This window comes from Oncorhynchus tshawytscha, linkage group LG08 (assembly GCF_018296145.1).
Source record: "Oncorhynchus tshawytscha isolate Ot180627B linkage group LG08, Otsh_v2.0, whole genome shotgun sequence".
NCBI classification, from domain to species: Eukaryota; Metazoa; Chordata; class Actinopteri; order Salmoniformes; family Salmonidae; genus Oncorhynchus; species Oncorhynchus tshawytscha.
Window position 1 is genome coordinate 50,369,577 of NC_056436.1, and position 23,480 is coordinate 50,393,056.

At 40.8% G+C, this 23,480-nt stretch overlaps 1 protein-coding gene across 2 annotated transcripts in view; it reads right to left on the minus strand.

Annotated features, from left to right (window-relative positions):
* Nucleotides 1–23,480, minus strand: part of LOC112256359 (GPI ethanolamine phosphate transferase 2) — a 122,404-nt gene that overhangs the window by 94,087 nt on the left and 4,837 nt on the right. For both annotated transcript variants that reach the window (XM_024429558.1, XM_024429560.2), the window contains exons 3-4: nt 13,095–13,304; nt 12,592–12,780 (exon numbers count right to left, since the gene is read on the minus strand). In XM_024429558.1, coding sequence (XP_024285326.1) covers nt 12,592–12,780; nt 13,095–13,304 — 399 coding nt within the window. The remainder of the gene's footprint in view (nt 1–12,591; nt 12,781–13,094; nt 13,305–23,480) is intronic.

Here is a 23,480-nt window from a genome sequence, read left to right on the forward strand (position 1 = left end):
GGTTGTGGGCGGAGCAGATGCTCTCGATTGTGCATCTTTAAAAGTTTGTGAGTGTTTTCAGTGACAAGCCAAATTTCTTCAGCCTCCTGAGGTTGAAGAGGCGCTGCTGCGCCTTCTTCACCACACTGTCTGTGTGGATGGACCAATTCAGTTTGTCCGTGATGTGTAAGCCGAGGAACTTAAAACTTACTACCCTCTCTACTATTGTCCCGTCGATGTGGATAGGGGGGTGGTCCCTCTGCTGTTTCCTGAAGTCTACGATCATCTCCTTTGTTTTGTTGACGTTGAGTGTGAGGTTATTTTCCTGACACCACACTCCGAGGGCCCTCACCTCCTCCCTATAGGAGGGCCCTCACCTCCTCCCTCCTCCCTGTGTCTCGTCGTTGTTGGTAATCAAGCCTACCACTGTAGTGTTGTCTGCAAACTTGATGATTGAGTTGGAGGTGTGCATGGCCACGCAGTCGTGGGTGAACAGGGAGTACAGGAGAGGGCTCAGAACGCAACCTTGTGGGGCCCCAGTGTTGAGGATCAGCGGGGTGGAGATGTTGTTACCTACCCTCACCACCTGGGGGCAGCCCGTCAGGAAGTCCAGTACCCAGTTGCACAGGGCGGGGTCGAGACCCAGGGTCTCGAACTTGATGACGAGTTTAGAGGGTGCTATGGTGTTAAATGCTGAGCTGTAGACGATGAACAGCATTCTCACATAGGTATTCCTCTTGTCCAGATGGGTTAGGGCAGTGTGCAGGGAAAGTCATATTCCTGGTCGTAATGATAGTGAGTTGACATTGCTCTTATATCCAGTAGTTCCTCCCGACTGTATGTAATAAAACCTAAGATTACCTGGGGTACCAATGTAAGAAATAACACGTAAAAAAAAAAATACTGCATAGTTTCCTAGGAACGCGAGGCGGACATCGCTGTCGGCGCCGGAAGTTGAACTCAGGGGTGTGATTACTTATGTATTTAATTTTCAATACATTGGTAAAAATGTCTAAAAACATGTTTTCACTTTGTCATTATGGGGTAATGTGTGTAAATGGGTGAGAAAAAATAAACAATTGAATAAATTTTGAATTCAGGCTGTAACACAACATTATGTGGAATAAGTCAAGGGGTATGAATACTTTCTGAAGGCAATGTAACAGGCTACAACAACTGACCTATTACCAGTGTTGTCATACAGTCTAGCTTGAGATTCAAGTTTTGAAATATAGGGGACTCTACGTTATTTATAATAAAGGGAAGGCCTACATGGAGAAAATCAGACCTCTCTTATCATATATGATAAAAGGCAAATGCATCAAACAATATTTATTTTTCCAATCAGTGTAAAATCGCTAATACTTTTTAGGAAGTACATTTTCTTGGAAAAATAACTTTGCCCTGTGCTTCTCTGACCGTGCACTCTAGCTAGGCCCTATAGGCTATTGATAATGTACTTGATATCACACAACACATTTTAGGCTGACTTGATGTCTCGCACCCAGCAGAGAATTGCACTCGGCTTGCATTTGTAATAAGAAAAGGTTGCTGACCACTGTTCTAGTCTACATAAGCTAATGGCTACTATTATTGCATTAGCACACTGCTAGGCTACAATTTGTTTCATTTGATGGTGTCTAATATGCAGCCATAGCCTGCTCTACCTTGATTGGCCTCCGTAAAAGTGATTCACATCAGAAAAGCCTGGCCTCATTTGGACCCCAATGTGGAGCAATGACGTGTCTTTTGAACATCAACATTCTAACAATGTAACAAATAAATGTCATATACGCTATCAAAATAATACATATTTGGTTGTGTTTATGAAGGTCTTAAGTAACATATGAAATCAAATGTATTTCAAAGAACAAAAGAGCACTTTCATTACTTTATGCAACTGTAGGCTACATGCACAAACAAACGGAAAACACTTAACAACACAATTCAAATGTTAAAATGAATTAAATAAACACCAAAGACCATTCATTACTGATTTGTTAAGGGCAGTTATTAAAGAACATTATGAATTTAATTAATGCATCTCAAAAGAATAGAATGGCATATTTTGAGTTTAAATACACTACATAACCAAAAGTATGTGGACACCTGCTAGTTGAACATCTCATTCCAAAATCATGGGCATTAATATAGAGTTTGTTCCCCCTTTGCTGCTATAACAGCCTCCCATCTTCTGGGAGAGTTTCCACGAGATGTTGGAACATTGCTGTGGGAACTTGCTTCCATTCAGCCACAAGAGCATTAGTGAGGTAGGGCACTGATGTTGGGCGATTAGGCCTGGTTCGCAGTCAGCGTTCCAATTCATCCCATAAGTGTTCGATGGGGTTGAGGTCAGGATCTGTGCAGGCCAGTCAATTTCTTCCACTCCGAACTCGATAAAACCAATTCTGTACGGACCTCGCTTTGTGCATGGGGGCATTGTCATGCTGAAACAGGAAAGGGCCTTACCCAAACTATTGCCACAAAGTTGGAAACACAGAATCATCTAGAATGTTATTGTATGCTGCAGCGTTAAGATTTCCCTTCACTGGAACTAAGGGGCCTACCCCAAAACCATGAAAAACTGCATCAGATCATTATTCCTCCCCCACCAAAATGTACAATTGGCACTATATATTCGGGCAGGTAGCTTTCTCTTGGCATCCGCCAAACCCAGATTCATCCATCAGACTTCCAGATGGTGAAGCGTGATTCTTCACTCCAGAGAATGTGTTTCCAATGCCCAGAGTCCGATAGCGGCAAGCTTTACACCACTCCAGCCAACGCTTGGCATTGCGCATGGTGATCTTAGGCTTGTGTGCGGGTGCTCAGCCATGGAAACCCATTTCATGAAGCTCCCGGGTAAACCGTTCTTGTGCTGACATTGCTTCCAGACAGTGGTGGAAAAGTACCCAACTGTCATACTTGAGTAAAAGTAAAGATACCTTAAAAGAAAGTGTCTCAAGTAAAAGTGAAAGTCACCCAGTAAAATACTACTTGAGTAAAAGTCTAAAAGTATTTGGTTTTAAATGTACTTAAGTATCAAAATTAAATGCAATCGCTAAAATATACTTAATTATCAAAAGTAAAAGTACTATTCCTTATATTTACGGATAACCAGGGGCTCACGTCAACACTCAGGCAGAGTTACAAACAAAGCATTTGTGTTTAGTGAGTCTTTCAGATCAGAGGCAGTAGGGATGACCGGGGTCTTTCTCTTGATAAGTGTGTGAATTAGAAAATGTTCATGTCCTGCTAAGCATTCAAAATGTAACTAGTACTTTTGGGTGTCAGGGAAAACTTAAGGAGTAAAAAGTAGATCATTTTCTTTAGGAATGTAGTGCCGTAAAAGTTGTCAAAAATATAAAGAGTAAAGTAAAGTACAGATAACCCAAAAAACAAATTACTGTACGTCGTACTAAAGTATTTTTACTTAAGTACTTTACACCACTGCTTCCATAGGCATTTTGGAACTTGGTAGTGAGTGTTGCAATTGAGGACAGACAATTTTTACGAGCTATGCCCCGTTCTGTGAGCTTGCGTGGCATACCACTTTGCTGCTGAGCCGTTGTTGCTCCTAGACGTTTCCACTTCACAATAACAGCATTTACAGTTGACCAGTGCAGCTCTAGCTGGGCAGAAATTTGATGAACTGACAGTGCCGCAATGAAAGTCACTGAGCTCTTCAGTAAAGGCCATTATACTGCCAATGTTTGTCTATGGAGATTGCATAGCTTTGTGATCGATTTTATATACCTGTCAGCAACGGGTGTGGCTGAAACAGCCAAATCCACTACTTTGAAGGGGTGTCCAAATGCTCTTGTATATATATAGTGTATATTACTCTGCTTTGAGTATTGTGAGTGCACGTGAGGAGTGCATTTAATCGCAGTAATTCTGCCAAAAAAGTTAGATTGTGAATTGTTTGGCAAGGATATGTGATTTGGAAATTGCAGAATTTGCTTTTTCTGACACTATACAGTGCATTCTGAAAATATTCAAACCACTTGACTTTACCACATTCTGTTACATTACAGCCTTATTCTAAAATGGATGAAAACAAATTTTTTACTCATCAATCTACACACAATACCCCATAATGACAAAGAAAAAACGGGTAGGTAGTTACAGTCTTGTCCCATACCCCCATACCTCCCATAACTCCCGTACCTCAGCCTCAGAAATTGCAGCCCAAATAAATGCTTCATAGTTCAAGTAACAGACACATCTCAACATCAACTATTCAGAGGAGACTGCGTGAATCAGTCATCATGGTCGAATGGCTGCATCAAAACCACTACTAAAGGACACCATCAGGCTGCCCACTCAAGAAAAAGCTTCAAACTGTAACCAGTGCCTGCAACCTGGTTCAGGTTGCAGGCACAGGTCACAAACAGCACAGGAATGAAATCATCAACATGTATTGATCACATCTTTACTAATGCTGCAGAAATATGCTTGAAAGCAGTATCTAGATCCACCTGATGATCACAATATCGTAGGCATATCTAGGAAAACCAAAGTTCCAGAGGCTGTGCCTAATATCGTATATTAAAGGTCATACAATAAGTTTTGTATTGATTCCTGTGTTGTTGATGTAAATAATTTTTGTTGGTGTGTAATGAGGTGCAACCATACACCTTAATGGGCGCATGATACATTTATGAAATTGCTTATTCCAGTTACTAATAAGCATGCATTCATTAAGAAAATTAATGTAAAAACGGCTAAATCCCCATGGATTGATGAGGAATTGAAACATTTTATGGTTGAGGGAGATAAGGAAAAAGAAAATCGCAAATAAGTCTGACTGCAATGACTGCACAACCGATTGGCAAACGTACTGCAAATTGAGAAATCATGTGACAAAACGAAACTAAATATGAAACAAATATAAATGAAATACTGAATGATAGTAAAAATCACATTTAAATGACATTTTGGGCAAAAAGGCAAACTCATCTTCATTATTCATTGAATCAATTGGCTCGTTCATCACCAAACCCACTGATATTGCCGATTACTTTAATTATTTTTTCATTGGCAGGATTAGCAAATTTAGGCATGACATGCCAGCAACAAACGCTGACACCACACATCCAAGATGCTTAAGAGTCATTACCTCCATCTAATCTGCATTGTAGTTTTAAATTCCGTAAAGTGAGTGTGGAAAAAGTATTGTCTATCAACAATGACACGCCACCGGGGTCTGATGGAAAATTACTGAGGATCAAAGTGGATGATATTTCCACTCCTATTTGCCATATCTTTCATTTTAGCCTACTAGAAGGTGTGTGCCCTCAGGCCTGGAGGAAAGCATAAGTCATTAAGCTACCTAAGAATAACAAAGTCCCCTTTACTGGCTCAAATAGCCGACCAATCAGTCTGTTACCAACCTTTACTAAACTTTTGGAAAAATGTGTGGTTGACCAGATACATTGCTATTTTACAGTAAACAAATTGACAAAAGACTTTCAGCTCGCTTATTAGGGAAGGGCATTCAACAAGCACAGCACTTACACAAATTACTAATGATTGGCTGAGAGAAATTGATGATACAATATTGGGGGAGGGGCTGTTTTGTTAGACTTCATTGAGGCTTTTGACATTATAAATCAGTCAGCTGCTGGAAAACATATGGCTTTGCATCCCCTGCTATATTGTGGATAAAGACTTACCTGTCTAACGGAACACAGAGGGTGTTCTTTAATGGAAGCCTCTAACATAAACTAGGAAGAATCAGGAATTCCCCACGGCAGCTGTCTAGGCCACTTACTTTTTTCAATCTTTACTAACGACATGTTTTGAGCTTATGCCGCAACAGTTTGCGGTAGATGGTGGAAAATTGAGTCATTCATTCATTGAGCCACACTATCACAAGGTGGAGTTAAATCGCTTATCTATTGTTAGCCTAAACTGTGGCACAAATTGGGGGATTTTTCACACCTAGCCGAGCTATTAGACTATCCTTTTGTAAATTAATGGAGTTGTGACTGTTTCAGTCTGAGAGTCTCTCCTCTCTGGCACTAGAGTCTTGCATCAGAAAAAAAAAAAAACTGCTGGCGTGTGGTCCCGGAGTTGAGAGTGAACTTGGGTAAAGACAATGGCGCAATTACACTTGACAGGTGGACTGATGATTTTCGATGAATAGGATACTTGTGCGTTACAGCCCATTACATAAATGAGGAGTTTGTGTTATCCACCATGGAGTGGGACAGTGCAGGTCAAAACTGTAGATAACATAAGGCCAGCTATTGTGAAAGAATACTTGTGGATGTTGTTGATTTCCTCTTGCTTCAAGAGGCCTACTGTCCACCTGGTAATTGTGTGGCGAAATAATTCAAATAAATCCTATTCATAATTAATAATCACATGTGTGTTGCAAGCTTGTCATTGTTTTGTAAGCACATTTTTTGGGGGGGAACAATTCAAAACATACACATGCAAACGATATCACACCTGCCCAGACTCACACCCTTCTCATGCTCCACCACATCACATTTTTCCTATTTTGTTGCATTACAACCTGTAATTTAAATGGATTTTTATTTCGATTTCTTGTAATGGACATACACAAAATAGTCCAAATTGGTGAAGTGAAATGAAAAACATTGATGAAATAAACCCCCGGAAAAGTGGTGTGTGCATATGTATTCACCCCCTTCGCTATGAAGCCCCTAAATAAGATCTGGTGCAACCAATTACCTTCAGAAGTCATATAATTAGTTAAATAAAGTCCATCTGTGTGCAATCTAAGTGTCACATGATCTGTCACGTGATATATTTATACCTGTTCTAAAAGTCCCCAGAGTCTGCAACACCACTAAGCAAGGGGCACCACCAAGCAAGCAGCACCATGAAGAACAAGGAGCTCTCCAAACTGGTCAAGGACAAAGTTGAGGAGAAGTACAGATCAGGGTTGGGTTATAAACAAATATCAGAAACGTCTCACAGAGCACCATTAAATCCATTATTCAAAAACGGAAAGAATATGGCAGCACAACAAACCTGCCAAGACAGGGCCGCCCAACAAAACTAACAGACCAGGAAAGGAGGACATTAATCAGAGGCAACAAAGAGACCAAAGATAACCCTAAAGGAGCTGCAAAGCTCTACAGCGGAGACTGGAGTATATGTCCATAGGACCACATTAAGCCGTACACTCCACAGAGCTGGGTTATGGAAGAGTGGCCAGAAAAAAAGCCATTGCTTAAAGAAAAAAATAAGCAAACAAGTTTGGTGTTCACCAAAAGGCATGTGGGAGACTCCCTAAACATGGAAGAAGGTACTCTGGTCAGATGAGACAAAAATTTAGCATTTTGTCCATCAAAGAAAACGCTATGTCTGGCGCAAACCCTACACTCTCATCACCCCGAGATTACCAAGAATGTTTTACATCGGCAGGGACAGGGAAATTGGTCAGAATTTAAGGAATGATGAATGGCGCTAAATACAGGGAAATTCTTGAGGAAAACCTGTTTCAGTCTTCCAGATATTTGAGACTGGGACGGAGGTTCACCTTCCAGCAGGACAATGACCCTAAGCATACAGCTAAGGCAACACTTGAGTGGTTTAAAGGGAAACATTTAATGTCTTGGAATGGCCTAGTCAAAGCCCAGACCTCAATCCAATTGAGAATCTGTGGTATGACTTAAAGATTGCTGTACACCAGCTGAACCCATCCAACTTGAAGGAGCTGGAGCGGTTTTGTCTTGAAGAATGTGCAAAAATCCCAGTGGATAGATGTGCCAAGCTTATAGAGACATACCCCAAGAGACTCTGTAAAGTATTGACTTTGGGGGGTGAATAGTTATGCACATTCAAGTTTTGTTTTTTTGTCTTATTTCTTGTTTATTTCACAAAAAATATTTTGCATCTTCAAAGTGGTAGGCATGTTGTGTAAATCAAATGATACAAATCCCCCAAAAAACTATTTTAATTTGAGGTTGTAAGGCAACAAAAAAGGAAAAATGCCAAGGGGGCGTGAATACTTTCGCAAGCCACTACTAGACTTGTAAGCCTTGTAAATTAATGGAGGTGCAGAGAGAAAGCGAAGGGAAGCCAGCTGCGAGCCTACGACCAGACACGGTGGATGACATCCTTTTCCTGCACAGCAATTTGAAGAAATCCAATGATCAATGGACTGTTTGAAGTCATTTTATTTGTATATTTATTTGTTGTCTAATATTAGACGGCTCTTTAAAGTGATTTGAGTTGTCAATGTGTCACATTGCATTGTGAAAAAAATCTATATTGTTATTAATTCATGGAATGGTTTCATTTTTGCCAAATGTTGAATAGACATACAGACAAATGTATGAATGCAGGAAAAAAGGAATAACAGCATACTGTGTGTAGTCAAAAACAATTAGATTAAATCATTTGATGTTATTTATTTGGGTAACAGATTGGCTCTCGGAACTCATTAAGAGGCGGCTTCTATCTTAAATATAATCATTCATTCAGAAGGTTAAACACATAGGTCTTACGCCTGCAGTACATTAAATTAAATGACCAGGTACATTTTGTATTAGGTTATAATAATCCATGCCTTCTGGGAATGTTATAAAGTCCAAAAGTTATGGGCGAAGTTAGAAAGTTGGGGTTCAGAAGTATTACAATGGAAACTTTTAATCTGTCTGTCTGCATATTTCAAGACATGACATATAAGGGTGCAGTGAGATACCCTATGGGTTGGACAATACTTTTTTCATCAATCATCTTGAAAAATGTTTGAAAGTGCATGGGTGACGGAGAGAAACAAAAAAATGGTGCAGTTTGAGACATTGTGCCCCGTGTAGCTCAGTTGGAAGAGCATGGCGCTTGAAACTACAGGGTTGTGGGTTCGAGTCCCACGGGGTACAAGTATGAAAATGTATGCACTCACTGCTCAGCAAGTCACTCTGGATAAGAGCGTATGCTAAATGTTAGAAAGTTATTTTGCTGGAGCGTGTGCTATGGGTGGGTGTTGCTATGGTGACCTGTGAGCTGAGATAAGATGGAGCTTTACCTAGCAAGGACTTACAGATGACCATGAACCAGTGGGTTTGGCAACAAATGTGTAGCGAGGGCCAGCCAACGAGAGCATACAGGTCGCAGTGGTGGGTAGTATATGGGGCTTTGGTGACAAAACAGATGGCACTGTGATAGACTGCATCCAATTTGCTGAGTAGAGTGTTGGAGGCTATTTTGCAAATGACATCGCCAAAGTCAAGGATCGGTAGGATAGTCAGATTTACGAGGGTATATTTGGCAGCACGAGTGAAGGAGGCTTTGTTGCAAAATAGGAAGCTGATTCTAGAATTAACTTTTGATTGGAGATGCTTAATGTGAGTCTGGAAGGAGAGTTAACATTCTAGCCAGACACCTAGGTATTATAGTTGTCCACATATTCTAAGTCAGAACCGTCCAGAGTAGTGATGCTAGTCGGGCAGGCGGGTGCGGGCAGCGATCGGTTGAAGAGCATGCATTTCTTTTACTATCATTTAAGAGCAGTTGGAGGCCACGGAAGGAGTGCTGTATGGCGTTGAAGCTTGTTTGGAGGTTTGTTAACACAATGTCCAAAGAAGGGCCAGATGTATACAGAATGAATCACAGCAAGAGCGACATCATTGATATATACGAAGAAATTAGTCGGCCCGAGAATTAAACCCTGTGGCACCCCTATAGAGACTGCCAGAGGTCCGGCCAACGGGCCCCCTGAATTGACACACTGAACTCTGAGAAGTAGTTAGTGAACCAGTCGAGACAGTCATTAGAGAAACCAAGGCTGTTGAGTCTGCCGAGAGTCGAAAGCCTTGGCGGCTGCATAGTACTGTCTTTTATTGATAGCAGTTATGATATTGTGTAGGACATTGAGCGTGGCTGAGGTGCACCTGTGACCAGCTCGGAAACCAGATTGCATAGCCAAGTGAACCTGTTTGTTCACTTGGCTTTTGAAGACTTTAGAAAGGCAGGGCAGGATGGATATAGATCTGTAACACTTTGGGTCTAGAGATTAATTAACTGATTAATTAACATCGGCCTAATCATCTTTAAAAGTCTAACATAACTTCTGTGAAAGACAGTATAAAGTGGAACAGCTGGAGCGGAGAGCTAGAGATTTTTTCTCCTAGCCAAGTTCTCTGATTGGCTCATCTCCAACCTCAGATGGTTGAGTCAAAAACCACAATGTACAAACTAGAAGCTTATTTTAGGATCGTTTTTTATAACCGCGTGCAGGTTGGCAGGTCTGCAAATGTCACAGTGCTGCAGTCTTTAATCCCTTCCCCTACAGAAACTGTAGCTCAGATTGTGTGTTGTCCCACACTGCAGGTACTGGCTTCTCCTTTCTAATCCGGGAAGGCCAAAGTAGGAAAGAAGCTCTGGCTACCTTTTTACCGTGGAGCCATGGGAGCCTGCGTTGCCTTTTCTCCCTATCCCAGCCAAGCACTTTGCACGATGCGTCATTTCTTTTATCACAGCACCGACACAGAGTGAAGAAAAAGGATATTGTTAGTTCGGCAGGGCTATGAAAGTCACTGGAATGTTTTACACCTCAAAACTTGTTGAACGACTTACTAGTCATCTGAGGGAACATACTTTGTGGGTTTCTTCATTCAGCTTCTAAGGCACCCTATGGGACCACAATGGGCTGTCTATATATATAGGTCACAATGGTACTGTGTAAAGAACAGCAGCAGGCTTTTACTGGGAAAGTTTGGAGCTGAGGCTTTCAAGAACATTTAATTCAGAGCTCCCTTTTGCCTAAGCGCGAGAGAGAGTAAAATAGCTACAAGGCTGGCGCGGTTAAATATGCACGAGAACACTGTTTACAGTCATGATCCTATACATGTTTTTACAAGAAAACTACTGTTGAGTGCTTCAAAAGCGCTAATCATAACAGGACATTCTCCCACAAATAAATGATGATACTTGTCATAACTGATATCCTAAACCTTATTACAAAAGGTTGAAAATAAGCAGGAGATTTCCTGAAAATGTGTAAATAGAAAGGTGCAGTTTCAATGTTTTGGGGGAGACAAAAACAGTACTGCATATCCTTAAAAACTATTCTTAGAATCTTGATTGGAACAATATACAGTACCAGTCCAAAGTTAAACCCTGGAATGAGTAGGTAGTTTCTTTATATTTACTATTTTCTACATTGAAAAATAATAATGAAGACATCAAAACTATGAAATAACACATATTGAATCATGTAGTGACCAAAAAAAGTATATTTTAAATTTGAGATTCTTCAAAGAAGCCACCCATTGCCTCGATGACAGCTTTCCACACTCTTGGCATTCACTCAACCAGCTTTATGAAGAAGTCACCTCGAATGCATTTCAATTAACAGGTGTGCCTTGTTAAAAGTTAATTTGTGGAATTTCTTTCCTTCTTAATGCGTTTGAGCCAATCAGTTGTGTTGTGACAAAGTACCGGTGGTATACAGAAGATCGCTCTATTTGGTAAAAGTCCATATTATTATGGCAAGAACAGCACAAATAAGCAAAGAGAAACGACAGTCCATCATTACTTTAAGACATGAAAGTCAGTCAATGCATAACACTTCAAGAACTTGCAGTTGCAAAAACCATCAAGCGCTATGATGAAACATGAGGACCGCCACAACACAGGAAGACCCAGAGTTACCTCTGCTGCAGAGGATAAATTAGTTAACTGCACCTCAGATTGCAGCCCAAATAAATGCTTCACAGAGTTCAAGTAACAGACACATCAACTGTTCAGCGGTGAGTGTGAATCAGTACTTCATGGTCGAATTGCTGCAAAGAAACCACTACTAAAGGACAACAATAAGAAGAAGAGACTTGCTTGGGCCAAGAAACACGAGCAATGGACATTAGACCAGTGGAAATCTGTCCTTTGGTCTGACGAGTCTAAATTTGAGATGTTTGGTTCCAACCGCCGTGTCTGTGTGAGACACAGAGTAGGTGAACGGATGATCTCTGCATGTGTAGTTCTCACTGTGAAGCATGGAGGAGGAGTTTTGATGGTGTGGGGGTGCTTTGCTGGTGACACCGTCAGTGATTTATTTAGAATTCAAGGCACACTTGACCAGCATGGCTACCACAGCATTTTGCAGCAAATACACCATCCCATCTGTTTTTGCGCTTAGTGGAACTAAGTGTGAAAAGCTGTGTAAGGGCTATTTGACCAAGGAGGAGAGTGATGGAGTGCTGCATCAAATGACCTGGCTTCCACAATCACCCAACCTCAACCAAAATGAGATGGTTTGGGATGAGTTGGACCGCAGAGTGAAGGAAAATCAGCCAAACAAGTGCTCAGCATATGTGAAAACTTCTCAAACACTGTTGGAAAAGCATTCCAGGTGAAGTTGGTTGAGAGAATGCCACGAGTGAGCAAAGCTGTCATCAAAACAAATGGGGACTAATTTATATATTTCTAAATATATTTAGATTTATTTAACACTTTTTTGGTTACTACATGATTCAATATGTGTTATTTGATAGTTTTGTTGTCTTCAGTATTATTCAACAATGTAGAAAATAGTCAAAATAAAGAAAAACCCTTGAATGAGTAGGTGTGTCCAAACTTTTGACTGGTACTGTATGCGTTATTTTTCTATTGAAATGTTGGCTTCTATACCTTTAAGATGAGGGAGCCATGAATCTTCTTGAGGATGTCGTCCATCTCCATTAGTTTGGGCTGGATGAGGGAGCTGTGGGGTCCACTGATGTGTCCGATGTGGTCCAGGCCCAGGTAGTGCAGGATCAGAATGTCCCAGTCGTCTCTCTTCAGCGTGTTGTCCAGGTGACGAGTCACGTTGTTGTCAACCTGGGAAGAGTCAGCGGGGACATGTAAACACAAAAGACTAACACCAAGACACAATCTAGACTGTGTCATTGTTTCTGAATCAGACCTCTGAGAAAGTCTTTATGTATAGTATGTTAGAAATATTATGTAATAGAAGCAGATTAAACTTGAGCCAATATGATACGGAATCTTGGAAAAAAACTTTTAGTAAATTGGCATGGCGTTCCCATGTAACTAACAATGAAAAAAATCACATCAAACAAACAAAATCAATGAGAGTGCAAAGGTTAAAGGGCATGGCCCTGACCTTCAAACAGACAATGACCATGACTGACCTCAGTGTAGTCGGACACAAAGAAAGAGGTGGTGCCGTCATACTCCATGAAGTGCTTGGGAAAGAGCTTCACCCAGGTGTCGTCCCCATAGAACACCATCCGCTTGCCCGCCATCTTGGCCTGCCAGATGAGGTTGTCCTCCAGCAGTGCGGGGGAGTTCAGGTTCATCACCACGTCGATGAAACCTGGGATACTGCCTGTGGTCAGGGCCTAGAGGGAGCAGGAGGAGGAGGGCCAAGGGAGTTTGTCAGTCTACGTACAGTACCAGTCAAAAAATTTGGACAGCTACTCATTCAATGGTTTTTATTTGTAAAATTTTTTACATTGTAGAATAATTGTGAAGACATCAAAACTATGAAATAAAACATATGTAGTAACCAGAATGTAGTAACCAAAAGAGTGTTAAATCAAAATATACTTTATTTTTGAGATTCTTCAAAGTAGCCTTGATGACAGCTTTGCACACTGTTTTTCACAGTTTTGTTGTCTACAATGTAGAAAATACTCAAAATAAAGACAAACCCTGGAATGAGTATGTGTGTCCAAACTTTTGACTGGTACTATATGTAAGCTATAGGCTAATTGTGCAACATAATTGTCAGGTGTAGTCAGCAAGTATCACTGTTATTCAAAGTATCAGTGTTATTTCATTACGCTAGCATCTCCATTTACTTAACTGTGATTTGCAGTAGAATAAGGGCTAACACCGGAGCTACAGCAATTACAATGGGAAACTGGTGTAAGATTGTGTTCAAAGCAATCACCGAATGACACATTCATTTACAATAAACAAATAAAATACTGTATTATGTAATGAGAATACTTTCATAATAGTAGCCTGTCTATGAAGGATTGATAGTGACTATGACTATTTATTGTATCACATAATTTATTACATAATGCTGTGTCCTCCTCAGCTAGCTAAAGCCAATAAAGAAACCCATATAGGCCAAGATGTTGTTGGCAGTATCTCACTAGTCTGTCACAAACAAGGCATATCAACATGTTTTCACGCTGAAGTGTTTACAGCAACTCTTTGCATAATCACTGGGATTTCTCACAATCAGGCATTCTGGGGCAAATAACCTTGAGCCAGCCTCACAGAAGGAAGAAAACTAGGTTAAACTAAACTAATGAAATAGATTCCATGCCTTTCTTTTTCCACAAAATTGTTCTCGTGCTCTAGTCCATTTGCACATGTCAAAAGCACAGTGTCAAAAGCACCTGCTGGCCTTTGTAATTCAAGCAAAAAACTATCAGAATTATCTACATTTAAGGCTGTTGCATGCTTCCCAGTTGAAACAATTTATGCATATATTATGACAACATTATGTGATGTTTTTGTTCGTTTCGGTGTTCCGGCAGGGATTTTCCAGCTGTTCGAGCGGAAAAATATATATACTTGAGGCAAGTTGAAGTTCTGTTGCCAAAGTCTACGCCCCTTCGTCGGTGATTGGTCAACAGTACTAATACTAGTAGGAGTAGGAACTATGGACGGGATTCTTCAACAAAGTGTTTATTGTCATTCAATGAGACAAGTTTTCATGCACATCGTTTCACTTGAGAAATACGGCACAAAACATCTTAATTAGATTGTGTGACTAAAGCTTAGCGTATTGCTTCCCAGACGCAACAGTTCCAGCATGTATTACTACAACATTTTGTGATGTTTCTCTGCCTTTTTGTCTTCACCAGGTTTCCCCCCCCTCTGGACTCTGACGGATGTGATTTTCCCAGAGACTTCATGGCCCTGTTGGATTGCTTCAACTTCACAAGGTATGTCAACTTGCCCACCCATGACAGAGGCCATGGACTTGACCTTGTGTGCACAACTGGCACGGCTCCCTTCCAGCTGCGTGTATTCATGGATGCCAAGGGAAGCCAGGCTTCCACAAATATTTGACCAATAAATCAAAAATTATCTTTCGTCACTCTGTGTTTTCGTGATTTTCCATCAATTCGCAAGTGGTCTATTTGCTAAAATCGTCTCTTTCCTAAGGCATGGATGGAGGTGGATTTTGTTTTGACTTCATTCTCCGTACTGGCCTATGATTATGACGGATAATCTGATCTAACTATAAATGCATATAATGTGCCACTGGCATGAGATGATTGGCCTGAGATGATTGGAGTTCAATATGTAGCCTAGATGTAGCCTAGTAGGCTGACGTTAATTAGCAAGATAACTTAGCTGGTTCATTGTTGCCCATGTTATCAAGCATTGTTAGGCTAGCAAGCATTTTAGCTAGGTAGCCTATGAAAAATAAAACTAAAGGCACACTGTATGAAAGAGCAACAGACCGTTTCGCTAACATGAAAGTGAGGAGAATGGCATTGGTGGCCATGACTGTCCTGTGAGGATCCAAATAGGTCAGATCAGGTTTGCAATGGCTGACTTCAACCAGACCCCATCTCACCCGCGGCTGGTGGGGGTTAACAACTCGCGCACTGTTGTAAATCCAATGGAGAAGATTCATGTCTACCTCTCCAAATTCACCCAAGGAATGTGCTTTGTTTCAAGAAGACTTTTCCTGCCAAAACACGTTCTAAAGCGAATACTGGAACAATATTTCTAACATAGAACATGGAGAATGGTCAGAGGCGATCTAAAGAACACTAATGTTGTTTTGTTTGTTATTTTGTGATGTCGTAAAAAAATGCATAAAGGAAATACTGTGACTTGGAAAGTATACACTATATATTTACGAAGTAAGCATCCTCTACGTTGTGTATGAAAATATTAAAAAATGATGGAATTGTTTTTGTTATTAAGAGAGGGACATGATTTTAGGAGTCATAAGAGACAATTGTTTCACATAAACTTTGCACAGTGACATGTCACACCCCTAAGTGAGGTCAGAGAGCGTGTCAGCCTGAAGGAATCGCCCTTTAGAACAACCTGTATGAAATTCTGAGTTAAGAATGAACATACCAGAACAGAGAGACTTAGGAAGTGCAGCTCATGTTGAAAGGGGTTTGACATCTTAATCTCAACTCGAGGTAGAGACGATACACTCACCTCCCAACTGGTATAGCTAATTAGCTGTCCTAAGTAAAATATCTAAAAATGCGAATGTAAGTGGGACTCTATTCTATTACTCTGTTCAAACCACCGTATTACCCTACTCTCATCACCTCACTGGGAACCATCGACACGGCTGGCTAGCCCATCTTCAAAGTAGCATCTTCCGGAGTGAATGGAAGGAGAAAAAAAACTCTGTAGTTCTGTTCAGGACTACACGACAAATGTATGTAAATGCATTCATGATTTCTTACGCAAAGCGGGCGACGGTTCATGTGCAAAGTATAGGAGTACTGTAAGCTAGAGTAGTTTCTAAATGTACCAACGTTAAGTGTCTCTCTCTCTCTCTCTCTCTCGCCCTCTCCATGTCTTTTGTAACAAGCAGCCATATTGTTGTCAGTCCGCTAGGGACCTGATATTAGCGTATTAAGAGTGTATGTTCATCCAATGTTACCATTTAGTTAGCTAGTAAATAAATCATTAAACTAATTTGTGTAGTACTGAATCATAAGTAAGGCTCGGGCTTTTGCAGATGCAAGGAGGTTACGACTGTTCAGAATGATGATATGATACGAGGTTATGACGAATAAGTTGTCTGTTTATGGATGTGATAATTCGGGAGATGGTAACTCTTTAAAAAGAACCCCTCGTGGTGCAAATTGTTAGATGATTAATTTAATTGGGTAACAAATAAACATATTTAGGTAATTCGATAAACTAGAGTCTTCAGATTAATGTTAGAGTCAAGTCACGACAGTGTTCAACTACTCTACAAGTCAACTTTTTGAATTAGTTTTACTTGAGTGTGCAAGCACACACACAGACACACACAGAAATCAGTTCCATGGACAGCCACATGATATTTAGCAACACTAATTTAACTTAATTGTTTTTTTGGTATCTTTAAGTTTGTTTTCAGTGTATTAAACTAAGCATACAGTGGGTCAAAAAAGTATTTAGTCAGCCACCAATTGTGCAAGTTATCCCACTTAAAAAGATGAGAGAGGCCTGTAATTTTCATCATGTTAACAAACTATAGTTTTGGCAAGTTGGTTAGGACATCTACTTTGTGCACGCCACAAGTCATTTTTCCAACAATTGTTTACATACAGATTATTTCACTTATAATTCACTGTATCACAATTCCAGTGGGTCAGAAGTTTATATACACTGTATATACACTGTGCCTTTAAACAGCTTGGAAAATTCCAGGAAATGATGTCATGGCTTTAGAAGCTTCTGATAGGCTAATTGACATCATTTGAGTCAATTGGAGGTGTACCTGTGGATGCATTTCAAGGCCTACCTTCTAACTCAGTGCCTCTTTGCTTGACATCATGGGAAAATCTAAAGAAATCAGCCAAGACCTCAGCAAAAAAATTGTTGACCTCCACAAGTCTGGTTCATCCTTGGGCGTAATGTCCAAACGCCTAAAAGGTACCACGTTCATCTCTACAAACAATAGTACGCAAGTATAAACACCATGGGACCACGCATCCGTCATACCGCTCAGGAAGGAGACGCGTTCTGTCTCCTAGAGATGAACGTACTTTGGTGCGAAAAGCGCAAATCAATCCCAGAACAACAGCAAAGGACCTTGTGAAGATGCTGGAGGAAACAAGTACAAAAGTATCTACTGTTACAGCTGCGGTCCCTGTACAGGGACCAAAATCAGCGAAAATTTCAGAGCGCCAACTGTAGTACTCGATAAAACTCAAACTTTCATTAAAACACACATGCAAGGTACTCAATTAAAGCTACACTCGTTGTGAATCTAGCCAACATGTCAGATTTGTAAAATGCTTTTCGGCGAAAGCATGAGAAGCTATTATCTGATAGCATGCACCCCCCCGAAATACCTGAACAAGACCTAAACAAAAGAATTAGCGGTAGCCGGCGCTACACAAAACGCAGAAATAAAATATAAAACATTAATTACCTTTGACGAGCTTCTTTGTTGGCACTCCTATATGTCCCATAAACATCACAATTGGGTCTTTTTCCCGATTAAATCCGTCATTGTATACCCAAAATGCCGTCTGATCCAGGAAAATTCACCTTTACAAGACGCAACGTCATTTTTTTAAATTAAAAAAGTTGCCTATAAACTTTTTGCTGGAAGTGCCTATACGTCATCCCACCAAGGATAAACATGCAATGAAATGCCAGTACTGGCGACATCGTGTGGAAGCTGTAGCATTGTAAACGGGACTCCATCTATTTTCTATCGCCATAGACAATACATAGACTGGCGGATGAATATTTTTTTTGTGTTTTTGGTGATCAGTTTTCCTTGGGATTTTTACTCCTAAACACGTTCTGTTATAGCCACAGACATGATTTAACCAGTTTTAGAGACTTCAGAGTGTTTTCTATACACACATACTTATCATATGCATACACTATATTCCTGGCATGAGTAGCAGGACGTTGAAATGTTCCGCGATTTTTTACAAAAAGCATCCTTAACAGGATATATATATATATATATATATATAGCCTAGTTGATTTGATGATTTTTAAGTGTAAATGGTGCTGGGATAGCAGAGGCAGGACTCCTGTTGTCTTTGTGCTGACCTGCAGTAACTCCGTGGTTCTAAATCAGTAGTTGTTTAGTAAACTGTAGGAAACATTAACTTTCTTGACCATGCTGCAGGTCATATAACTGTTTGTTACATGAAATACTTGCTTTGTGGACTTCCCCGGACATATGTTACTCTCTGGTTTTGTGATGAAGCAAATGTACGTGTAGTTTAATGTATTCCGCCATGTGACTGTCTTTTTGTTATCACGGCCTAATTTGTCTCAGTGTAAGAGGTGTCACTGCAGTCCCTGGTTCGAATCCAACTACAAGGACTCAGTTGCACACAACCAACTTTGCCTATTTCTCCAACATCTTTAGGAATGAACAAAGAAACCCAAGAGTGCTATTCTCAGCCACCCTCAAACTTCTCCGCCCATTACACAACCTCTCTCTCACAATTACTACGACCTCTGTTACAGTTCTGCCTAAAGACTTATCACTTGTCAATGAAACCAAGTTCCACAGACATGTGACTAACAGAAATGGAATAATGTGTCCCTAAACAAAGGGGGGGTCAAAAGTAAGTCAGTATCTGGTGTGGCCACCAGCTGCATTAAATACTGCAGTGCATGTCCTCCTCATGGACTGCACCAGATTTGCCAGTTCTTGCTGTGAGATGTTACCCCACTCTTCCACAAAGGCACCTGCAAGTTACCGAACATTTCTGGGGGAATGGCCCTAGCCCTCACCCTCCGATCCAACAAGTCCCAGACGTGCTCAATGGGATTGAGATCCGGGCTATTCGCTGGCCATGGCAGAACACTGACATTCCTGTCTTGCAGGAAATCACACACAGAACGAGCAGTATGGCTGGTGGCATTGTCATGCTGGAGGGTCATGTCAGGATGAACCTGCAGGAAGGGTACAACATGAGGGAGCAGGATGTCTTCCTTGTAACGCACAGCGTTGAGAATGCCTGCAATGACAACAAGCTCAGTCCGATGATGCTGTGACACACCGCCCCAGACCATGATGGACCCTCCACCTCCAAATCGATCCCATTCCTGAGTACTGGCCTTGGTGTAGCGATCATTCCTTCGACGATAAATGCGAATCTGACCTTCACCCCTGGTGATACAAAACCGTGACTCGTCAATGAAGATAACCTTTTGCCAGTCCTGTCTGGCCCAGCAACGGTGGGTTTGTGCCCATAGGCGACATTGTTGCCGGTGATGTCTGGTGAAGACCTGCCTTACAACAGGCCTACAAACCTTCAATCCAGCCTCTCTCAGCCTATTGTGGACAGTCTGAGCACTGATGTAGGGATTGTGCGTTCCTGGTGTAACTCGGACAATTGTTGCTACCATCATGTACCTGTACCGCAGGTGTGATGTTAGGATTGCCCGATCCTGTGCAGGTGTTGTTACACGTGGTCTGCCACTGCGAGGATGATCAGCTGTCCGTTCTGTCTCCCTGTAGCACTGTCTTTGGCGTAGTAGTACAGACATTTTGGTGTTTTTCACAGTAGGGACAATTTGGTGTTTTTCAGAGCCAGTAGAAAGGTCCTAAGTTCCTAGGTCCTAAGTTTTCATAACTGTGACCTTAATTGCCTACCGACTGTAAGCTGTTAGTGTCTTAATGAGCCAAGACCTCTCAGAAAAAAAAGTTGTAGACCTCCACAAGTCTGGTTCATCCTTGGGAGCAATTTCCAAACGCCTGAAGCTACCACGTTAATCTATACAAACAATAGTACACAACTATAAACACCATGGGACCACGCAGCCGTCATACCGCTCAGGAAGGAGACGAGTTCTGTCTCCTAGAGATTAATGTACTTTTGTGCGAAAAGTGCAATTCAATCCCAGAACAACAGCAAAGGACCTTGTGAAGATGCTGGAGGACACAGGCACAAAAGTATCTATATCCACAGTAAAAATGAGTCCTATATCAACATAACCTGAAAGGCCGCTCAGCAAGGAAGAAGCCACTGCTCCAAAACAGCCATAAAAAAAGCCAGACTACGGTTTGCAAATGCACATGGGGACAAAGATCATACTTTTTGAAGAAATGTCCTCTGATCTGAAGAAACAAAAATATAACTGTTTGGCCATAATGACCATGGTTATATTTGGAGGAAAAGGGGGAGGCGTGTAAGCCGAAGAACACCATCCCAACTGTGAAGCACTGGGGTGGCAGCATCATGTTGTGGGAGTGCTTTGCTACATGAGGGACTGGTGCACTTCACAAAATAGATGACATCATGAGAAGGAAAATGAAGTGGATATATTGAAGCAACATCTCAAGACATCAGTCAGGAAGTTAAAGCTTGTTCGCAAATGGGTCTTCCAAATGGACAATGACCCAAGCATACTTCCAAGGTTGTGGCAAAATGGCATAAGGACAACAAAGTCAAGGTATTGGAGTGGCCATCACAAAGCACTGACCTCAATCCAATAGAAAATTTGTGTGCAGAGCTGAAAAAGCGTGTGCGAGCAAGGAGGCCTACAAATCTGACCCAGTTACACCAGCTCTGTCAGGAGGAATGGGCCAAAATTCACCCAACTTATTGTTGGAAGCTTGTGGAAGGCTATCCGAAACGTTTGACCAAAGTTAAACAATTTAAAGGCAATGCTATCAAATACTAATTGAGTGTATGTAAACTTCTGACCCACTGGGAATGTGATGAAAGAAATAAAAGCGGAAATAAATCAATCACTCTACTATTATTCTGACATTTCACATTCTTAAAATAAAGTGGTGATCCTAACTGACCTAAGACAGGTGATTTTTTACTAGGATTAAATGTCAGGAATTGTGAAAAACTGAGTTTAAATGTATTTGGCCAAGGTGTATGTAAACTTCCGACTTTAATATAGTATGCGGTAGTGATGCGGGGGTTCGTTGACTCATCGTCCCCTCAGTTATATCTATGCGTCGGGTGGGCGGTTTAGAGTCATTAAATATTGTGTGGATGAAGGGATGAAGGGCGGGTGGGTAGCGGGACGGGTTTAATAAAGAGATAATACTTCATGTAAAAAAAAAATGTAATACAAATCCATAAATGTAGAATTCTTGTGCAATATATATGTACAGGCTTCATTGACTTTAGGCTTCAAGCCTAAATTTTAGGGCCTAACTGTACGCGTGCTAAATCGCCTACATGCCGATTGCTTTTGGAAATGGGCAGAAAAGGTTCATCATGTTGATCCACGGAGGCAAAAAGGAGCTGAACTCAACAAGAGAAAAGCTGTGAAATGGAGAGTTGTAAATAAAGAAAAGGGAGGGACAGAAAAGTCATGTTTGGGAAAGATTTGGTGAAGTGGTAAAGAAAGATGTTTTACTGTCAAAAACACCGGATAGGAGTAGTGAAATGTGTTGTTTTACAGGGTCAGCCATAGTAGTAAAGAGCGACGAATGATAGCAGTGCCGGCTATGTTATGTGTGATGGTTGTGAGGTGCTAAACAAATTAGACTTCAAATGGCCCTATGGCACGTAAAGGCAACTGAAGTCTACTGTTTGGATGGGTTGAATGGAGACTGAAAACTGACTGTAGGTCTATAACCTCTCAAATAACCTTAATATTAACTCCTGCAAAATTAAGCATTTCCTGCATTTAAAATGATACACCAAATGTAGGCTAACTTTTTACTCAGGAACAAGAGTGGAGATATATTATTGATTTATTTCCCCATCTTAAGAGAATGTGAATTCGCAGTTAGCACCTCTACAGGCGGTATCTAGCTATCTTTATCAGCATTATAAAAGGCCAACCTGAAATCGTATCAGAAACATGTTGGGTCGTTTTCACAGCTTTCTATTTCCTTACAACCGGTCAAAATGAAGTAAATCGGACATTTTGCCCAGAAAATCATTCCGGTTTTTGTTTTTCTTGCAAAAGGTTAATTTAGTCTTGTAGGGCAACATATAATGACAAACGAGAAGCTGCATGTATCTAATTATAGACAAGATGAATAACAAATAGCCTACCAAAATGTCAGAAATTCTAAGCAGAAACAAATCTAAAGTCAGGCAAAAACAAAATCCTGCATCCCCTCTGTCAACTTTTGTTTTCTGCAGTCTCTGACTACAGCGCATTTTCTATAACATTTCAGACTATCAATCAAGTTAGAGTAACTAGCTTGTCTAACTATCTTAGCTAGCATGACTGCTGGCAAGGTTGGTAGACATTAGAAAATAAGCATGCAATAACTAAATAAATAAATACAAACTAAACTGAATAAGGCTCACATCCCTTTCAATCTTTTACCCAGATTTAGCAGTGATGCAGAGAAGCTTATTTAGTGTCTTTAAAAAAAAGAAACATCAGTCAGGAGCATACAGACAGCTCAAGAGGTCTGCTTAGATATGCAGGAAAATATACTTTTTTTTTTTACATAGAATTAAGCATAATGATTATGGATCTAGATTGTTTCCGGTGTTTCCTTCCTATATAGCCATCCTCACTCACTCTGCGCCCCCTCAGGTTTTTTGGGTGTAAGATGCCCCTGGTTCAGAACCCCAAGGTGGCCCAAATGGATATCTTTAGATCTCTACTCTGCTATAGCTTCAAACCCTGATTGGAGGTAACATATACATCCTTTTCAAGCTAGGCCTACATTGCAAAAGTCAGAGAAAAGTTTAGATCAATGCTTAACTTTTGATCTTACGCAGGATATTTACACAAACCCTAGAGAGACAACATCAGTCTATTCATCTATGAGGGTTCACTTGGCAGCTCACACGAACCACACAACCCTCCGTCTGTGACAGAGAGCTCAGTTGAAACCTGTACAGTCTCGTTCTTAGATGTGGTAAGAAAAAACACTCTCAAATCAGATG